Below are 21,009 nucleotides of genomic sequence, written 5' to 3' on the forward strand. Positions count from 1 at the left end.
AAATTTTTTATATATAATCATCCTAACATTATTTTAATATTTACATTACAATAGTATTATATATTTAGAATATGTTTATTTTTTTAATGTGTTTTGGATTAAATAGTACCTAAAAATAATATAATATAAAATATTATAAACTTAAAAACAGGCCGAACCAAGTTGGGCTTAGACCTTAAATGTTTAAGCTTAACTTCTACCCGTATTTTAAACAAGCTTAATTTTTTTGCCCAAACCCTTTTTCCGGGCATAATATTTTTATCAAAACTCTCCAAAATTTTAAGCAAAAAGGTGGCCGAACCAAGTTGGGCTTAGACCTTAAATGTTTAAGCTTAACTTCTACCCGTATTTTAAACAAGCTTAATTTTTTTGCCCAAACCCTTTTTCCGGGCATAATATTTTTATCAAAACTCTCCAAAATTTTAAGCAAAAAGGTGGGTAACCCAGCTCATGAACAAGTCTAATTACAACCCAGTACAAAAAGTTGGTAATCCTCAAAAAGGCTTTTAACTGGTGACAGGGAAACTGGATTACATACACGAGAAATGAGCAGTAAATTGTGGTAAGCAGGAAACTAAGAGGAAAGAGAGAAAAAGAAAAGTAACTGCCCTAGGCCTATTCCTATCCATCTATACAAAGCATTCAAATCCCAACTCCACACAAACACTAGATTCTCAACGCTTCTTTGTTACCACATTTCACATTTTGTTTTAGCTTTCATCACCCTTGGCTGCAATCTGAGCACACCAATCAACCCTATCCAACAAATCAAAGTTTAAAACTTAATTTTCAAGGGACTTCATAAAAAGGATTGAGTACAACAAGTGTAAAGCCTGCAAATCATGCATTTAAAATCACCAAACTTTATACGTAGACCCATCAATGAGTTCTGTGCTCCCATGACAACTAAGAACATATCTGGATATGGGTATGAATACTAAGAACATAAAAAAACATTAGGGTAACATAGATCATAAATGGATTTCAATCAAATATAGATTTAAATTACCTGAATCAGTAGGCACTTCTCATTCTGATTCATATCAAGTATCTGATAACAAAAAAACGAAGGAGTGAGAGATGTGATTCGAATATTAATACCGTACTGCTTAACCTCAGGATGAAACCTATTATGGAGTAGAAAAAACATCACATCCTACATGCCTTACATGTTTCTATGCCTCTACTTTGGTTTAGACCAGAAGCAAGAACAGAGCACTGATTCAACCTTTAATTCACATTAAGCAATGAATTCAGCACAAATATTTGATCCAAGTTGCACGATAGACAAGCATTGCTTATCTCCAAGATCATTCTCAAGACCCCATATGTATGCTTTCTTGGCTGTTACAACTATGCACCAGGTTCATGGGTTCAATTGTTGTCAGTATTTCCATAATATCTTCCAAGCCGATACCCAAGAAAGTAAGCAAAAACTTCATTTCTCCTGCAACTTACCACTTCTCAAAGCTGTTTTCATTCCTCTAATTAGACTACTGTTCTTTAACTTTTAACAATAACTAGGGGCGTAAATCAAACTCTTCTGCTCCCAAGCTATTCAAGTTGGACTTGGGAAAAGTTCAAACTTGATTGGGTCAGGCTCAAGCAGCTTGAGGTATCAAGCGAACCTAGTTTGAGTATCTTAATACTTAATTCAAGCAATTCACAAGCGTAATAAAGCTTTTAATTGATGGATGGAGGTTGAGTTAGAGTATAAATGGTATAAACAAACTTAATTAAGCGAAGCTGAAGTAGTTCAATTTTAGTATGGCCGATCTTGAGTTTCATCACCTAGTTCAATTTTATTTCGAGATCAAATCGACCTTCGAGCAGTGAGTTTCGAATCGAGCTTCTCAACCTTGGCTTAGCTCAATTAGAGCCTTAAGAAGAACTTCATCATGTACATAAAGCAAAAAAAAAAAAATAAAGTCCAAAAATTACTGTAGAAAGCTTTACAAATTATAAGACCCAATTAAAGCTGTTGATTACCATAAAATTAAATATTAAATCAACTCAAACCTCTGTGCTCCTCCTCCGCATCATAATACTCAAGTTCCTCTTCTAGTACCGGCTGCAGCTCCTCATCTTCTCCGGTAATCTTCTTTTTTTTGGTCTCCTCCTCATTGGGGTACCGGACCACCACCACCGGACAATACAGTGGTGGACGCAATAATCACTAACACTTCCAAGCCTTCCTTTGCTGGTCCTCCTAGCGGCTCCAAACCCTCTGCTGCCCATGATCACCGCACTCAACCCTAACCTCTCCACTTCTAAACACAGTCTCTCTTTCAGGTCATGGTCTTTCACTATGTGAATCTTAAACGGAATCTGAGCATCCACTAATGGCTGCGCCAGCGTGTTCACTTTCGTCGTCATGAGGTCGAACTCGTTCTTGAGCTTCTGCTATGACTCTTCGTCGGCGGTGGCATTTTCGTGATTAGTTGTGGAGTAAGGAATGGTTTGGACTTTAACGGACCCCAAGTCAGCTCCGTAAAGGACGGACGTCGGATGGATGTGGAGGAGTATCACGGCGTCTCCGGGACGAAGGTAGTTCTGAACAGACCATCGGACGGCGTAAGCGCTCTCGTCGCTCAAGTCGACGGTGATGGCGATGCGACGTTGGGCACCAGCGGTAGGAGTAACGCTCAACGGGACACGTGGCGACGTGGGTTGGATCCGAAGAGAAGCGAGCGGTGGAACCGGAAGGTACGGCTCCGATTGAGGATGGTGTTGTGGATTCATTGCAAGGAAAGTAGTCATTTTTCTGAGAAACAGAAAAGATTGCGATGAGAGCTCTATGAAACAGCCGAAGTGTTACCGGCTTTTAAACTGCGCCACTAAGCAACACGATATCGATACGCCAACCTTTTATTTTACTCATTCTAACTAGTTTTTATAAGGGTTAATTTCTCCAAACATCCTCAAACTATTGTTTAAATTTTAAATCAGTCTTTAAACAGAAAAACATTTAATTGAGTATAGATATTTATATCACAACTAATTATATGCTTTTTCAGAATTAAATTATGGAGGGTATGGAATGTGGTTGAAGCTAGAGGAGGCTCACCCTCTAAAATTTTGGCAAAACAAATTCCAGTGCTTATTCTTCCCCTAAACATCCATAATGAATCGAGATATAAGGATTGTAGAGCGATTAAGTAAACCAAGCTCTCTATTTTCACACTGGTTAGACAAAAAACATCGATGAAAATAATTAACTTCATAAGAATTAAAACTTATTAGTTATCAATTCACTTATTCTACAAAAAGAGTGAATTTGATTCAATATTTGTGTTTATGTTTGAAATAATGCCATACATTTTGAAATCTATGAATCGGAGAATAGTGGTGAAGGTCCAACCGGTTGAAAGTAAAGGTTGAAGTTATGTGAGAATTCAAAAACAATCTTGTAGGAATCTATAGGACAACTTTGACTAGACTTTCAACATGCTCCAACGAGCTTTTGGGGTGATTCTTATGCTTAAATCATATATCTCCAATTTCTCTTTGTAACAATTTTTAAATCACCTAATTTCAAATTATGTGGCTCAAGATATGATCGTTTTCGTAAAGCAATGCAACTGTAGGAAGTTCGACACTTATTGCTTACTTTCATAAGGGTAACTTTGACTTGAATTTACAAGACTTTTTTACCACCTTTTTAGGAGATTCTAGTGCCCAAATCATAAATATATGAGTTCTCTTTGAATCAGTTTTTGAATCACTTTATTTTGAGGTTTGTAGTTCGAAATATGGTCATTTTTGCGAAAGGAGTACAGATACCTACAAACAGTTCGAGTTCAATAGCAACTCAACTTCTCCAACTTATCAATGTCGATCGAAACACAACCAAGAACTAAATTATTGAACTACCTAAGTTGATCCTAAATGCATAAAAGAGTTAAAATTCTATTGTGGAACTCATCATGTTTTTCTACTAGCAACTTGGTTTGTGACTAGCCCTGGTTTATTTTCATTCTCAGTATCATCATCAGAGACAAATTCGTAAGTTTCCGCTGCAACATGCTTTCCTTTCTTCCATTTACAAGAATACTTCCATTCAAGCAACATTGGCTCAAAGACCTCATCATTGTCAACAATCTCAAGCTTTTACTTGACAAGGATTTGGAAGATAAAGGGAGGGGAAAGGTAAAGTAACCCTCTTGGTTTCTAAATGGTTAGCAATTTCATAAAATATCATTTGCCAAAGATCAGATGGGGCAAAAGAGAAAACCTTATGAAGAAACACATACATCTTCTTGGTGACCACATTCCGCTAATTGTTTGGTGAGCATAAAGATCATCATAGTCAACAATGGTTTGATCACCATCCATTAGTTGATGGTGAAGGAAGTCACTAATGGCTCTAGATTGAATCTGAAATGGTACCCTCGTACAAGTACCTACATCTAATATTCATGGTTTGCATTTCAGATTGATTTTTGCAGGTTAGCATAAAATTCCAATACAACGTTCTTGACAAAAAGACTTAGCCAGCTAATAGAGAAAAGTAGTTGATTGTGCCCTAGTTTATTTTATGGAACATTCCCACCATATCATCTATAATTAATTTTCAATTATTTACTGACATTTCAACAAAATTTTTCAAGTCATTAATACATAATTTTGATAATTTTTTTTAATCCTGAACCCAAACTTTAAACCTCAAACCTTAAACCCCAAATGCAAAACTCAAAACCTTAAACTCTAAACTCCAAATTTCGAATCCCGACCCTAAATCTTGAATCATTCAAGATAAAATACCTTGAAATTGAATAAAGGTTGTAATAGGCCATTTTTGCCCGGGCCCAACAAAAGAAAACAAACACAAAATAAAAATCCCAAACATTTATAGTAAAGCCCAAATCTACAATGGCCCAATATGACCCAAATCAACCCTAGCCCATAACCTAAACTAGTAAGAGAAACCCTAACCTACCCTAGCCACCAATTGCTCTGCCACCTCTGCCACCGCTGCTTTTCCCATGTCAGCGCCGCACCTAGGGTCTTTTGACCTCTGCCACTGCCAGTCTGACGTCGCCTGCAGCACCGCCCCCTCCACTTGCACCTGTAAAAGAAGAAACAACAGTATAGAAAAATAGAAAAAAACTCTATAAAAATGGCTATATAAGCCATGAAAATTATTGTAATAGGAGGTTCTTGTTTTTTTTTTCTCTCCTGGAATAGAAATAAAAAAAAACAATCAATAAAAAAAAGAGTTAAAAAAAAACAGCAAAAGCAGAGAAACAAATAAATCTAAAAGGTATTCTATTTCATTCTTATTTTTTTTATTACAAAATTTTTTCCCCTTTTTATACATATATATATTGGAAACTATAAAAGAAGAAATCCAAAAGGATTTTTTTGGAGAAGAAAGGATTTTTTTTTAAATGAAAGATGAAATGAATTTTTTGGAAAAATTTGTCTTAAATAGGCCTCTAAAACGACGCCGTTTTGGGCAGGCCTCTCAGGCACCAAAACGACGTCGTTTTGTGCTTGACCTGCTCGCCGACCCAACCCGCTCCTAGGATCCACGTGTTTTTAATGGAAGGGCTAATTGCACCTTTAGCCCTTCCGCTTTTTAATTATTTTGCAATTTTGATTTTTTTATTTTTTTAATTTTTACCCTATAATTTTTTTCGATTACATTTTAGCCCACATTTTAACGACACCGTTTTGGAGGCCTGGATAAATTTCCTTTTTGGTCCCTCTCCTTTCACGTGCGTTACAATTTAATCCTTTACTTTGTTTTCATTTCTGATTTCACTAGATTATTTTAGTCTTTAATGTATAATATATAATTTTTGGCTTTTACTAGATTATTTTGCTTATATATTTTTATTTTATTTTATATTTTATATTTTATATTTTTATTTATCCATTTAAATACATAGTTATTACTTCTTGATGCTTTAGTATTTAAAATTGTCTTCATATCGTATTTTATATATATATTTTTATATTTTCATTTCATTTCTATATTTTATTTATTTTATTATTATTAAACTATTTTACTTAATATTTCTTTATTTATTTATGTGTCCATTATTATTATTATTTAAAAATATTTTAGTTTTATTCGTTTATTTATTTATTATATATATATGATTGGTTTGTCTTGATTTTTATTATTTATCTTATTTTTATTTTTGCTCGTATTATTTTTATTTACATTATCGCATTTATTATTATTCTGTTATGCATATTAACATCGTACTTTGTTTTTACCAATTCGTGTTACATTAATTTTACTCGATACATAAATTATGACTTTAAAATAAATAACACTCCGTATTTTGAGATTCGGAAAGGTCGTACCGTAACTTACGGGGTTTCAATTTTCTCGACAAATCCAAATATACGAACCCTTTTTTTTAACATAAGTTTTTTAATGATCTCGGGAATTAATAAAATATCGTGTTCTAACTTACGGGACGTGATTTCTTTTCTAAAATCGAGATAATCAAATATCTTTCAAATAAGTAAATTTTTCGGCATTTATTCTCGTATCGGGAATTTAAGACATTGTGTCCTAACTTACGGGACATAATTCTTTTTCTCGATTAACGTAAAATATGCCCATTTTCTCGAAAATTTTTAATATTTTAACAAAAGATCATATTTTAAATCTCTTCAAAGTTTTCAATTCTCGACACTAAAACACTAATTAATCAACTAGGTACCAATTTTGGGTGTTACGAGGGTACTAATTCTTCCTCGTACGTAACTGACTCCCGAACCCGTTTTTTAGAATTTCGCAGACCAAAAGCATTGTTTTAATAAATCCAAACCGTTTATTAAACAACTGTTTTATGAGGTGACCCGATCACACCTCATCAAAAGAAATTGGTGACGACTCCCATGTTCGTTTTCGTTTTCAAAACCAAAGTCAACCCCGTTTTCAAAAAATAGTTTGAACAAAGGTAAAATACTTCTAGACAACCCTAAATGGTCCAGAATTAAATAGCCCATATTCAATTTCACTTTTTTAAAAAAAAAAATCTTAATAGCTTAAAATAATTTTTAATCATGTAGTAGAAATTTAGATTAAAACCTTTTATAACCAATAAAATAGTGATATATGTCCAATCAAGAAAAAAATATTTTTATGTTTTTGAAATCAACAAATATTTAGTGTCACATTAGTAATTTAAGATGAATAGTCAATGACTCTCATAAAAAAAAGAAAGAAAGGGAGTTATATAGTTAAAAAAAAGAAGGAAAAATAAGAAGTTACATGAAAATAATCTATTAGTTCAAGGACTTGTAAGTATATTAGTGAGTAAATGAAGTTGGCCACAGTTTCTATTTAATAGAAATTTTAATATAATATCTCAAACTATTCATGATCCACACTTCAACCCATTCAATCTTATGTACTCTCACACAAAGTAAGGCTAAATCTACTAGTTATGACATAAATATTAAAACTTGATAATTACGTTGGGATATAGCTAGGTGTACAGCAATGATAGGAGAGTAAAAGTCATATGGTCCATGCTATCAACTATCTTCTTCATAATGAATGAACAAAAAAGACAAATGAAAGCTTTCATTTTTTATTTACTTTACCAATAAAAATTAAGCTTTAAAATTTCAGTATATATGCTTTATTTTCAGCATTTGATTCACACTTTAAAATACTTTTCAACCTTTTGTTTTTTTTTCCCACAGCTGCAACATTTTTCTTCTTTTCTAGTATTATTTATGATTCACATAGAGTAGAATCCAACAGCTTTCGGCCAAAACGAAACGCAAGGAAAGACACTAAAGTATCCATCTATGAATGGTTGATGAATCTGCTCTTTATATTACATATCGAGTGACGCTAGGAAAGGAGACGCGCATGAGCTAAGCAGTTCACATTACCTGCTGCTGATATAACCTTAAAATATTTCCTTTCCTTTCGCTATTCTTTTCCATGATCCTATCCATGTCCAGGGTGAGGCATGGGGCTGATACCAATGTGGTGGGTTATGTATCGCTTTCGGTTGTACTCACCGATACATATGCACCATTTTAGAATAGTTATTTTTTTAATTTCGCACGGGTAAAGCTTTTATTTTGTATTCGTTATATCGATTCGTTATGTCTAATTTCGATTGCACCAATCAATACATCAATAGTATTAAAAATTATATAAAATATTATTTTTTGTCAATTTTAAGTTGTTTTAAGGTAAAGTACAAAAAGATAGTTAAAATAGTGTCTTTGTTCTATTTTGGATCTTGAACTATTAAGTTTTTCGGTTTAATCATTAAAATTTTTGAAATCAAATATTTTGGTTACTCTTTCGATAGTTGCCATTAGATGGGTGATAGAAGGCTAATGTGAGCCTTTTTTATTAGTCTAATAACAAATTTAGCCTTTCAATGTTTACATATTCTATCATATGTTAAATATAAAATACCCAACAAATTTAGCCTCAATGTTTACAAAATTTATCATTTAGTTTCAATTATAAAAAATTTTAGTAAATTTAACCCTTAACATTTACATGATTTGTCGGTTTAACTTTGTTGAAAAGCAACACCAAAGCTAGAAATTAGACAAATACCACAAAAATAACTAGGACTACAACCGGGTATAAATTGTATTTATACAGGGGCTACGTTTGATGTCTGATTATTGGTGTTTTGCTCAACTTATGCATGCATTAACATTCCACCATTAAGTTTTTTGTTTAAAAAATGTTTTTACTTGGCAAGTACATTAAAAAATGGTTTTGAGATGTGTTGTTGCATACTTAATTGAAGGTGGAGAGGAAAGAAAGTTCTGAAAGAAATGCTCAGAGTTGAAGAATTGCTGTTGTTAAAAATGGTATGAAAGCAAATGCTTAGAGACTTTATTCATAATAGTAGGATTTGATATGAACATGTTAAAGGTTTTGACATAAATTTAAGCCTTTGAGTGATGACATAGATGGATCATTTGGTTGCATGGAAATCATAAACTTCATGATTTAACATGCTTTCAACGTTTGATTTGATTTTAGAATAACATGTGATGATGAAGGAGAACGAGCAAGTCGCATATGGTATACAAGGGCTACAATAGAGACATAATTGCATTCATATCCAGATGTAGTCCTAGTTATGTTTGTGGTATCTGTCTCTGTAGCATTGGTATAGCTTTTCAACAAAGTTGATTTGAGGAAGTTTATAAATATTTGAGTGTTAAATTTATTCATAAAATATGGATTCTAATTATTTATGCATAAAATTTGGCTTTTATTAGAACTATTGTTGGCACCATTTTTTTTGGATGAAAACGGGGTCGACTTGGATTTTGCAAACGAAAACGAAAAGGGGAGTCGCCACCAATCTTTTTTGATAAGGTGTGATCGGATCACCTTGAAAAGTGGTTGTTTTTAATAAACGATTTAATTTTATTAAAACAACAATTTTGGTCCACGAAATTCAGAAAAACGGGTTCGGGAGTCGATTACGTACGAGGAGGGATTAGCACCCTCGTAACGCCCAAAATTGGTACCTAGTTGAATAATTAATGTCTTAATGTCGAAAATTGAAAACTTTGGAGAATTTTGAAAATACGATCCTTTATTAAAATATTGAAAATTTTCGGGAAAATGGCATATTTCACGTTATTCGAGAAAGAGAATTATATCCAGTAAGTTAGAACACAATGTCCTAAATTCTCGATGCGCGAATGAATGCCAAAAATTTACTTATTTAAAAAAGATATTTAATTGACTATCCCGGATTTAAAAAAAGGGATCATGCCCAGTAAGTTGGGACACAATCTTTTCTTAGTTTCCGAGATCGTTTAAAACTTGAGTAAAAAAGGATCATACCCAGTAAGTTAGGACACGATCTTCTCAAATCTAAGCACGAGACTTGGCTTGTTTTAAGATCATGATTCATGCATCGGATTTACCTAACTCGAAATGGTAGAAATAAACTCAACGCTAATATGTGTACAAAACAATATTGAATGCGATAGTAAAAATAATACGAGCAACAACAACAAAAATGAGATAAATAAAAGGTACAAATTAATAACATACGAGATAGCAAGCATATAAATAAATAAATTTAAAACATTCTTTCAAAACAATAATGAAAAGGTAAATAAAGAAATAAATACAGAAAATTAATAAGGTCATAAAAATAGGAGATATATATATGTACATGTATATATGTATATAAGATTGCAGGATAAAACATATAAGTATATGTATTCCTGAAAATAAAGTGTGTATATAGACATATATATATAGGTGTGTATATAAATTATAAGAATATATAGATATATATATATATATATATATATATATATATATATATATATATATATATAAGTATGTATATAAATCAAAGATATGTATGTAGAATAAAATAGTTTATTACAATTTACATATATATACATGAAATAGTATTGTATAAAAATATTATTGATTTTCAAAGCATAAAAGTATATAAAAAATAAAAATTTCTTAAAGATGAATTATAAAAATATATTTAAAATATAGAGACAATATTGAATTAGTATAAAACAGAAACTAATGCATTAATTAAAATAATAATACTTATCATAATGAAATAAAATAATATATGTAAAACCGTAAATAGATATATAAATAACGATACTTATAATAATAATAATAAAAATAATAATAATAGTAATAATAATAATAGAAAAAAGATTAAAAGATATAAATAAATAAAATAACAACAACAATAATAATAATACAAGCATAATAGTACAATATAATAACGTAATAGTGAGGACTAAACAAATAAAACATAATCGAATTAATTAACAAAGTAACAAGACAAAAAAGGACTAATTTTGAAACTAAAGCATAAGATTTGGGGCGAAATCCAAACAAAAAGAAGAAGAAGGACCGATCTGAACACGCGTGTAGCATGGAAGGGCTGAAAGGAAAATTTTTCCTTTTTCCCAAAACGACATCGTTCAGATAATGGCCAAGTTGAAAGTGCGATAAATTATAGGGTGCAATTGAAAACAACCAAAACGCATAATTGAAAAATCACTAAAAATCTAAAGGACTAAAAGGGGAAATAACCCGTATCTCAAAAACACGCGGATCCTTCCTTTGGGTCGGGTCACCGCGCGGGTCGGATGGCACAAAACGGTGCCGTTTTAGGCATCTGAGGGCAATATCAAAATGGTACCGTTTTGGTACCTTATAAAAGCCCCAAAAATTCCAAAAATCTTCATTTTTAACCCCTTCACAAAAAAACTTAAAAATAAAACTCTCCCCAGCCCTTCTGTCTGGCTCCGGTCCGGCCACAACTCCGGCCACCAGCCTCCGCGTCGGCCACCGGTTGCCAGTGATGGCGCCGCCGCATACGATGGCCGAAAAAGGCTAAAATTTCCTACTTGACTCTTTTAAAGCCCCCAAACCCGAATCAACCCTCAAAATTTCCTTAATATTAGGAAAAATGCCCCAAATCTTAAGAAACCTTTCGGTTTCCGGCCACCTATCATCGGGAGTGGCTCCCTCAGCCGTCGGCGGCGGCGTTGAAACCCGAATACAGGTGAGTCCTTTTTTGTTTTACTTTCGTATATAAATAACAAATAACAAAAGTACATGAAACGGCAGATTAAAGCGAAAATAAGACTAAAATATCAACCTTGAATTGATTTTTGATTCTCCGAATGTGAATGTAAAAAAAGTACATGGTTGATGCGGCCTTTTATAGCCGATTATGTTGTTTTTCTCTTTTTTCTACTGTATTCTACTGTTCTTTTCCCCCTGTTCTCTTCTATCATTTGGTCTTGTTTGCAGGTTTTGGGCAAGGTCAACGGGTGTTGGAAGGATAACCCAGACCATTTTGGTGCAAAACTGATGGCGTCTGTCATGCTTCAGGCGTCGAGTGCGCTGCAAATGCAAGAGGGGACGTACGACGCACTGGGGCTGTGGTTGAGGGTTGAATTGGGCTACGGTTTTGACGTTTTGGGCCATGCTAGGCCTGCCATGTAATTGGGCTTCGGGATTGGGTTAAAATTTTGTAAATGGACTGGGACTGTTTAATTTTTTTGGTTTATTTGGTTTGGAGGTCCGGGAAAAATTGGGCTACTACAACTATGTTGAGCATCACTTTTCCGCTGCATTATTATGTAAGTAGGCTTTGAAAAACAGTTAACTTGACAAACACTTTTATAAATTAATCGTTAAAAGCAATTAATTTTGAAACTAAATCACAATCTTTTTGAAACTTGCTAACTTTTCTTCAAAAAGTAAAATGGATGTTTTAAACAACTGTTTTAAACTCTGATAGTTCCGTTAGGCCATTTTGGTGGTCAATGTAATCTTTCGAATTTGAGTTTAGCGTCTAGGCTGGGTTGGGGAGGTTATATTTAGTGGTATCAGAGCCCAGATTTTTTAAACTCAGACTGTAAATTTTTAAGTGAGTCTACATGCATGCCATACAAAGGGGTATTTTGAGAAAAATCATGCCACCAGTTTTTACTGAAATCCTTAAATACCTTTTTTTTTTAATATGCCAATGTAGAGAGATTAGAAAACTTACCAACATGCAAGATTTCCAATTTCTAAGACTAAATCCTTAGTCTCTCCCCCTTCACGCACGGATATTTCACAATCTTTCTCTCTTCCATGACAAACCAGAGAAAAGAAGAATAGAAAACAAAAGAATCATCACTTTTTCGCTACATTATTTATTAGAGGTGTGCATGGGCCGGGTCGGGCTCAACTAAAAATTTAGGCCCGTTTGCTAGGCCCAGGCTCGACCCGAAAAATGGGCCTAAAATTTTACCCAAGCTCGACACGGATAAAATGTTAAAACCCGGGCCTGACCCGACCTGCCCATATTATTTTTTATATAATTTTAAAATATATATAATACATCAAAATAAATATTTCCCAACAAATTGAAAATAAATTTTAAAAAATATGTATAATTAAATAATACTAAGATAGATGCAACTTAACAAGCAAATACCTCTAAAATAATAACAAAATTAACAATAAAATAAATTTTATACAATATCCAAATAGTAACAACAAAATAGTAGCAACATAATAGTAAAATAGTAGCAAAATAGAAAGAAAATAATAAGAAAATAATATTAAAAAATGAAACAAAAAATTTGTGTCCTTTAGTGAATTTGGGCCAGGCCTAGGCCAAAAATGCCTTACCTGAGACCCAACCCTTTTTTAAACGGGCCTTATTTTTTTGTCCAAGCCTATTTTTCGAGCCTATATTTTTGCTCAAACCCTCCTACATTTCAGACGGGTCTTTAGGCTGGGCCGGATGACCCGACTCATGAACAGGTCTAATTATTATGTAAGTAGGCTTTGAAAAACATTTAACTTGACAAACACTTTTAAAATTTAATCACTACAAGTAATTAGTTTTGAAATTAAATCACAACCTTTTTGAAACCTGCTAACTTTTCTTCAAAAAGTAAAATAGATGTTTTAAACAACTGTTTTAAAGTCTGATAGTTCTGCTAGGTCATTTCAGTGGTCAATGTAATCTTTCAAATTCGGGCTTAACATCTAAGTCGGGTTGGGGAGACTACATTTGGTGGTATCAAAGCCTAGATTTTCTAAACTCAGACTGTGGATTTTTTAGTGAGTTTGCATGCATGTCATACGAAGGGGTGTTTTGATAAAAATCATGCCACAAGTTTTTACTGAAATCCTTAACTAGCTGCTTTTTTTTTCTTCAATCTGCATGCATGCAAGGTTTTCAATTTCTAAGACTAAATCCTTAGTCTCTCCCCCTTCAAGCAAGAACATTTCTCAATATTTCTCTCTTCCATGACGAGCTAGAGAAAAGAAGAACATAAAAACAAAAAAATCGTCCTCAAAGAAGAATGCTTATCCTATATATATAGATCTTCCAACCCCTATCACCAAGATCAATTCACAGCCACCTAGAAATACCTTAATCATCATGTCTCTCAGTAACTTATTTCTAATTTATAACCAACTGGACTATGGTTGAAATCCAACTTTACCTCAACTAGCCTGCTACTTGTTCTTGTTTGCAAAAAGAACCCGCTAGATTAGAGAACCTTTCAATTTAGTACACCAAACTCTTTTGCTACTTATAAATTCGGGTGTGATAGGCAAATTCGTAAATTATTGTTACATTCCTAGGAAAGTACTTAGTGAACCAAACGTGATAATGTAATTTTCCTAATATTTTAATCAATACCTTTCGATATATACCAAATATTATAAAGTAACATTTCTGATAATCACATTTCCAACAATGACATTTAAAGGAATCACATTCCATTATAATCATAACATGGAAACCACCAAATGCTACCTTAAAATAAATTCTACAAAAACATAGTCAGCATTCATAATTGTAAAGGTCATCCTTACATTTAACAGTTTCTTTTAACTTCACCCTTATTTTTATTATTATTTCAATTGCATTTTTATTGTCTGTACTTTTTTTAAATAAAATAGTTATCTCATGTTGGATTTAAGTTATTAAAAAAAGGTAATATAGTAATAGTCTTAATTGATATAATATTACGTAATAAAGTTGGATTTTTTATATTTAATTAATTGAGTCAATGTTAAGTTAACTAATGATACCATCTCAATCAATCATTTTATTCAAACTAGATTATGATACACCCATGGGTGAAAAAATTATGTAAAAATATATTTATTAAATGTTTTAGTTAAAACGGTAAAGTTGAAGATTTACATCCTTAGTGTCTTTTTACTTCAAATCCTATCATGTGCAAGTTTTTATTAATTTATAGAAATATAAAAAGATAAAAACACCTTTAGAATGATGTAACTTTTATAGTAAAAAGGAATGGTTTTTGATAAATTCATAACTGGGTTGGCACTCAGTGAACGAGTGACACCAACTCAGCCGACACTTTACTATTAACTAGATTATGACACACTCATGATGTGAGTGAAAATATTTATGTTAATATATATATAAAAGTTAATATGGCTTAGTTGAAATGATTAAATAAGATAATGAAGATTAATATATCTTGAGTTTAAATCTCACAATTTTCATTATATTTATATTTATATATATACATATAAAATTAAACAAATATAATGAAAATGATAAGTTCATTACTTATAAAAGGACTGACTTTTTGGTAGTACTTTCATATTAAGTTGAAATTTAGTTGATGGGTGACACTAATACAAGTTAAATCTCATTCAGTTAACAACACCAACTCCATTAAAAACTTAATATATACCACAAATATAGATATTGGTTCTAAATTATAACTATATCTAGAGAATAATTAATAAACAAATTAAAATATTACTCCAGAGTGACAATAAAAATATATATTTTTGATATTGAATCAATTAGAAAAACGTGGCCATAAAATATATTAAATATTATTGATAATGATAATTATTATGATTTGCAATAAATTATCTAAAATGGAAAAACCTGTAAATTTTAACCCGAAGTGCTTATTAATATACCTGTGATTTTTAATTATTTTTATCTCACCTTACAATATTTATTTTTATTCTTATTGTTGTTTTTAATTTATTGGTAGATAAATGTACGGTGATCCAAATCCACCGGTGTTAGAATTTTTTTTAAAAAAAAACTGGAAAACCGACTTTATATCCATCCTTGCGTCAATTCGTAGAGCAAATATGCAGAATCATCATGATACATGTCCTCATATTCCAAAAGCATCTCAAATCCACCCTTTTCCAAGGATGATGTATTGTCTGCAACAAAGGGTTGACTCCAGAAATCTCCACTGCTTTCAGCTTTATATGTTCCCGAACATGGAAGGCAATTATCCTCTAAGCCGCCAACAACATTGAAGCTGAACATAGATCCACTGCCGGAGCTGAAGGAGGACTGTTCAGTACGTGTAGATGTTGCTGGAGACAAAGGTGAACTCTCTAAGATCATGTTGTCGGGAGTATCAACAAGGATGCTATTGCTTTCATCTTCACCTTCACCTTCACCTTCACAAATATTCTCATACCGGGTGGCTTCACTTTGCCAACAATCAGACTTTTCTTTCTCATCACGCTTTGTACGTTTCTTTAGATGAGCGTGCCACTGGTTTTTTATTTCATTGTCTGTTCGTCCTGGAAAACTTTTAGCTATGGTGGACCATCTGTAATATATACACATAAGGTTAAAAAATATTCTTAATTAAATCCAGAATATGATGATGATGATGATGATGATGATGATGATGATTTAATTGGATATTCTAACCTGTTTCCCATTTCATCATGTAATTTGATGATCAATGCATCTTCTTCTTCAGTGAAGTTGCCGCGCTTTAGTTCAGGCCGGAGGTAATTCATCCATCTTAACCTGCAACTCTTTCCGCACCTTTTAAGCCCTATACACAATTTAGACAACCAAAAAAAAAACAAAAACATCTTAAATAACATGATTGAAGCCTAGAAATGAATTTATTGTGGAAAAAAGAAACTATAGTTTTCTCCATAAAATCATACCAGCATACTTGGGGAGTTCACGCCAGTTCCAATGGCCATATCTTTGTATATAAGATCTTAGTTTGTGATCTTCTTCAGCACTCCATTCACCCTTCTTCATCCCATTTTTATCATAGAAGGGAGCTCTCACCATCTTCCACCACCTCTTCCTTTAACTTCTTTCTATTACGGAAATGTTGTCTGTTCAAGGTCAACTTCCCTAGCACATTAGCTGGATATCTAGGGTTTCATTTATGTAGTTATAGCTAGCCCAGATTGGAAAATGGAACGTGTTTACATTTGTGATATGGACTTGCAACCTCAATAATTAATGTTACTTACCACTAAGCAGTATAGAGCTTTGAATAATGACAAAGCTGTCGGGGTTATATGATAATTAATGTTACAAGAGTGAACGAGGAGACTTCATAGAAGTGTCGCATGAGAGGTAAAATAAAAATATAGATAGAGAGGGAAATTTGTAGCATGGTAAAGAGAATCCTCCAATGAACTTCGTTGCAGCACCTTATCCACCCACAGGTTAAGAGGTTAAAGGTGGGGGTCATTTATGATATGTCTCTTTGAATCATGACTCCTGTTTTTGGTTCCTAAGTCTCACTTTCCTACCCTTTATACTTCACTCAGCGTGCAATTAAACATGACTCAAACTTGGGGTTCGACCATAAGCTTATTCCATGTACATTTGATATCAAAATATTAAAAATAAAGTCATAATCAAACTAAAATGAACACTTTTACTATATTTTCTCTTTGACTTTTGATTTTTTTTTATGTATAGTTGACTGGCAGTTCTGCTTTATTTTAATCGATGTCGGTATTTGTATTTAAAGATATATGTATTGCCGTATAGTTTTTATTCGAATATGAGAAAAGAAATATATTTGTAAATATTAAGCTAATATAAAATGATTTGACCCTTTCTTCTAATCATATTATTTAAGGAATTAGTTAATTTAATCCAGCCAGGATAAACTAACTCATTTTCATTTCATATCTATTAATTCCATAACTCTTCCTTTGAATAATGCCATGTGAAGAACTCTATTTCCTTTTTTATTTTTGATGTAACACTAATCTTTTATTGGAAGTTGTGGATATAGTTTGATTAATTTTAGTTTTTTAGTTTTAGAATATTAATCTTAATTTAAAAGTCCAGTCAAAACTATTAGGTTAAGTTCTGTTATGCGTCTCATACTATGTGTGACTTGTAAATTTAATTCACATTCTCTAATATTTTTAATCTTTACGTTTTGTGAATTTTAAAATTTCAAAAGAGTGGAATTAGACTTCTTCCCTAGATATCTTGACCAAGTTCAAATCCTAGAGTTAACATTGTTAGGTGACCTGACGAGGACACCTATGGTTTTAAAAAATAGATAACAAAAATTAACCTATTATTTAAAAATTGAAAGTGAGAGCTATGAATTTATATGTAAACGGCCAAACTTACTGATCGCTGATGTTTGACATCAATTATACTTAACACAAACAACCTGTGGCATGTCATAGAGAAGGATGATTTTACTATTTTAATATAGTTTGAATGATTTAAACCCAAGACCTTATCGTTATCTGCTCCAACGGCTGTTTAATATTCCAAAATTGTACTTTGAATAATATTTATCTCTAGGGTGACGCTAGAGAAGAAAACGTGTGTGAGTTAAGCAGCTGACATCACCTACTTCTTATATAAGCTAAGCATTCACAAAATATAATTTTTTCATTCCGAATATTATACTACTAACATTTCATTTGCGGTTAATAACAGTTCTATCTTATTATGCAAAAATTAAATTAGATTCTTTTTTTCTACTTTTATATTTTTCTATTATTATATTAATTTAAGTGTGTAAAAAGTCTTCAAAATTTAAACAAAAAGTAATTAAGTTTCTATTTTTTAAACTCAATTGGGTACTTGCATTGTTAAATGCATAAAAATATCCTTTTACCATTAAAGTTAATTGCCCCTCAATTTTTTTCAATTAAAGTCACATTGTGTCACAATCACGATGTAACATATGGCAAAAAAGTAAAATAAAAATCAATAAAAGTTATACAAATTATTAAATTTTAATAAAAATTAGAAAAAATTATAAAATTTGTAAAACTTTATAAAAATCATAAAAATTATAAAATACATAAAAAATCCTTTAACCATTAACTTAAACCGTTAACGGTTAAAGTTAATGACTCAATTTTTCGATTAAAGACATATGTGTGCATAACACAAGACATGACATGTGGTGAAAAATAATAAAAAATAAAATCAATAAAATAATAGAAAAATTATAAAATTCTACTTTTAGTACCATAATTTTTATATATTTTTTACGGAATTTACATTTCTTTACATTTTATAATTTTCTTATAACTTTATAAAATTTTATAATTTTTTAAGATTTTTATAATTATTTTTACTATTTTTATATTTTTTCTAATTTTAATTTTTAATATATTATTTTTTAAAAATTTCTAATTTAATTATTTTTAAAATTTTTATATATTTTTCTGATTTTAATATTTTATATATTTTTATTAAAATTTATTCATTTTATAACTTTTATTGATTTTTATATTTTATCATATTTTAGCCACATATCACGCTATGATTGTGACACATGATTGCTTTAACAAAAATAAATTAGGGGTGATTCAATTGAGTGAAAAAAAAAGAAGAAGGGCTTAATTATTTTTTAAAAAAGTTTGAGGTCTTTTGATACATTGTAAAAGTTCAAGTACCCAAATGAGTGAAAAAAAGGGTTTAATTATTTTTTGAAAAAATTTTGAGAGTTTTTTACACCTTTAAGCCTATTATATTAATTAATTTCATGTTGCATTTTTATTTTGACTTAAGGGTAAAAATAGATTTTAGTAAAACAAAATAAAAATTCAATTAAGCTTGTAATGATAAACAACTAATCAATTAAGTCTTTTCTTTAATGATAATGGTAAATTGATCGATTTGAGCAATTTAATAATATATATACATTTAGTATGTTTCTAGATAAATAGTTGTTTAGGCTTATTTAAATCCGGACAACCATTTGCCCAAATTTATTTTAGATGAGTGTAAAACTATAAAAAATTATTAAATTAGTAAAAATAATAAAATATTTAACCATACAAAATTCAAAAAAAATTATAAAAATAATAAAATGTCCATCTAGAATAAACATTGACAAATGTTCATCCAGATTTAGATGATTAGAACATATGAATGTCTAGATTATTTTGAAGGTAAACTACACATTAGTCACTAAATTATGGGTAAATATTCATTTTGATCACTTAACTAAAAATGTTACAATTTGGTCTCTGAACTATTCGAAAGTTTTCATTTAAGTCACTTTAACTATTCAAAAGTTTTTATTTAAGTCATTAGATTAATTTTTTTAAAGAATTGCCAACGAGCTCCAAGCAATAATTCAGCGATCGGTACAGTGGATCAATACCCATCAATGAGTAAAAGAACATAAATTAGATCCAAGTCGATTTGGCGGTTAGTGTTGGAGATTGGATAAAAAAGTTGTTTGAATTTTAGTTCGCAGATTCGTGACGTGTCCAAAGTTGTTTCATGAAAAAAATGATTTGTAGAAGAAAAAAGAGAAAGTAAGCTTTCGATTAGTGCAAACAAAGCAAACAGAGAAAGCCATATAATATCATTTTTAACAGCACAGTGACTTGAATAAAAACTTTTGAACATCTCACTAAATTGTAACTTCTTTTAATTAAGTGACCAAAATCAAAATTTATCCATAGTTTAGTATGATGTAGTTTACCTATATTAGTGCAAAACTAAAAAAATTAATAATTATTAACAATATGTTTCCCTTCTAACTATTTATGGGAGAACTTCAATTCTAGCACAATCTTCTCAAATTGTTCTGTTGCTCGGAGCATTCTAGGATTCTGAGTATGCAGTACTTGGAAGATAATGGAGGGGAATGATAACAAATATCAAGGGTAGACTTTTTTAGCATTTTTAACAATCTCGTCAAATATAATTTAGCCCAGGTTGAACTCAACCATCTCAACCACCCTCCTCAATAGAACAACCACTCTTTTACTCATTGAATGTAACACCCCTAACCCATATCCATCTCCAGAACAGGGTTATAGAGCATTACCGGAGTTTACAAATTAATTTACAGACATTTCATTTCATTAAGCATTCATATTTAAAATCAATCAAAATCAAAACATTAATGAGCTAACGTTGGCCAATTTAACTCATACATGTCATTATAACCAGAATCAAAACATCCAAAATTACCGATAGAATTAATAGATAGTGTGATAAACATTCATACATCCATTCAATGCATTATTCCTCTTTTTTTTATCAAATATATCAATGATTCATCAATTTTCATACAATGAACATTCAAATCATATTCACATCAATAACATACATTTCAAGCATTTAAGAATACAATTCAAGTTACGAACTTACCAGACTAAATTGTAGAAATACCAAAATTGAGGACATTTTGGTAATTTTTATTTTCCTCAATTTCCACCCAATCATGATCTAAATTAATATTTCATTC

At 31.2% G+C, this 21,009-nt stretch overlaps 1 protein-coding gene and 1 pseudogene across 1 annotated transcript; both read right to left on the reverse strand.

The window, feature by feature from the left end:
- Window positions 1-237: 237 nt before the first annotated feature.
- On the reverse strand, window positions 238-2,854 carry LOC105783583 (universal stress protein PHOS34-like; annotated as a pseudogene).
- Window positions 2,855-15,436: 12,582 nt separating this feature from the next.
- On the reverse strand, window positions 15,437-16,654 carry LOC105781899 (transcription factor MYB14). Its single transcript, XM_012606425.2, has 3 exons — window positions 16,460-16,654; window positions 16,212-16,341; window positions 15,437-16,107 (listed from the first exon to the last, which is right to left on the reverse strand). Exons 1-3 carry the CDS (start codon window positions 16,590-16,592, stop codon window positions 15,594-15,596), a joined length of 777 nt encoding a protein of 258 aa, XP_012461879.1. The 5' UTR covers window positions 16,593-16,654; the 3' UTR covers window positions 15,437-15,593.
- Between the last annotated feature and the right edge of the window lie 4,355 nt (window positions 16,655-21,009).

This window comes from Gossypium raimondii, chromosome 13, assembly GCF_025698545.1.
Source record: "Gossypium raimondii isolate GPD5lz chromosome 13, ASM2569854v1, whole genome shotgun sequence".
In the NCBI taxonomy this organism is placed as follows: domain Eukaryota; kingdom Viridiplantae; phylum Streptophyta; class Magnoliopsida; order Malvales; family Malvaceae; genus Gossypium; species Gossypium raimondii.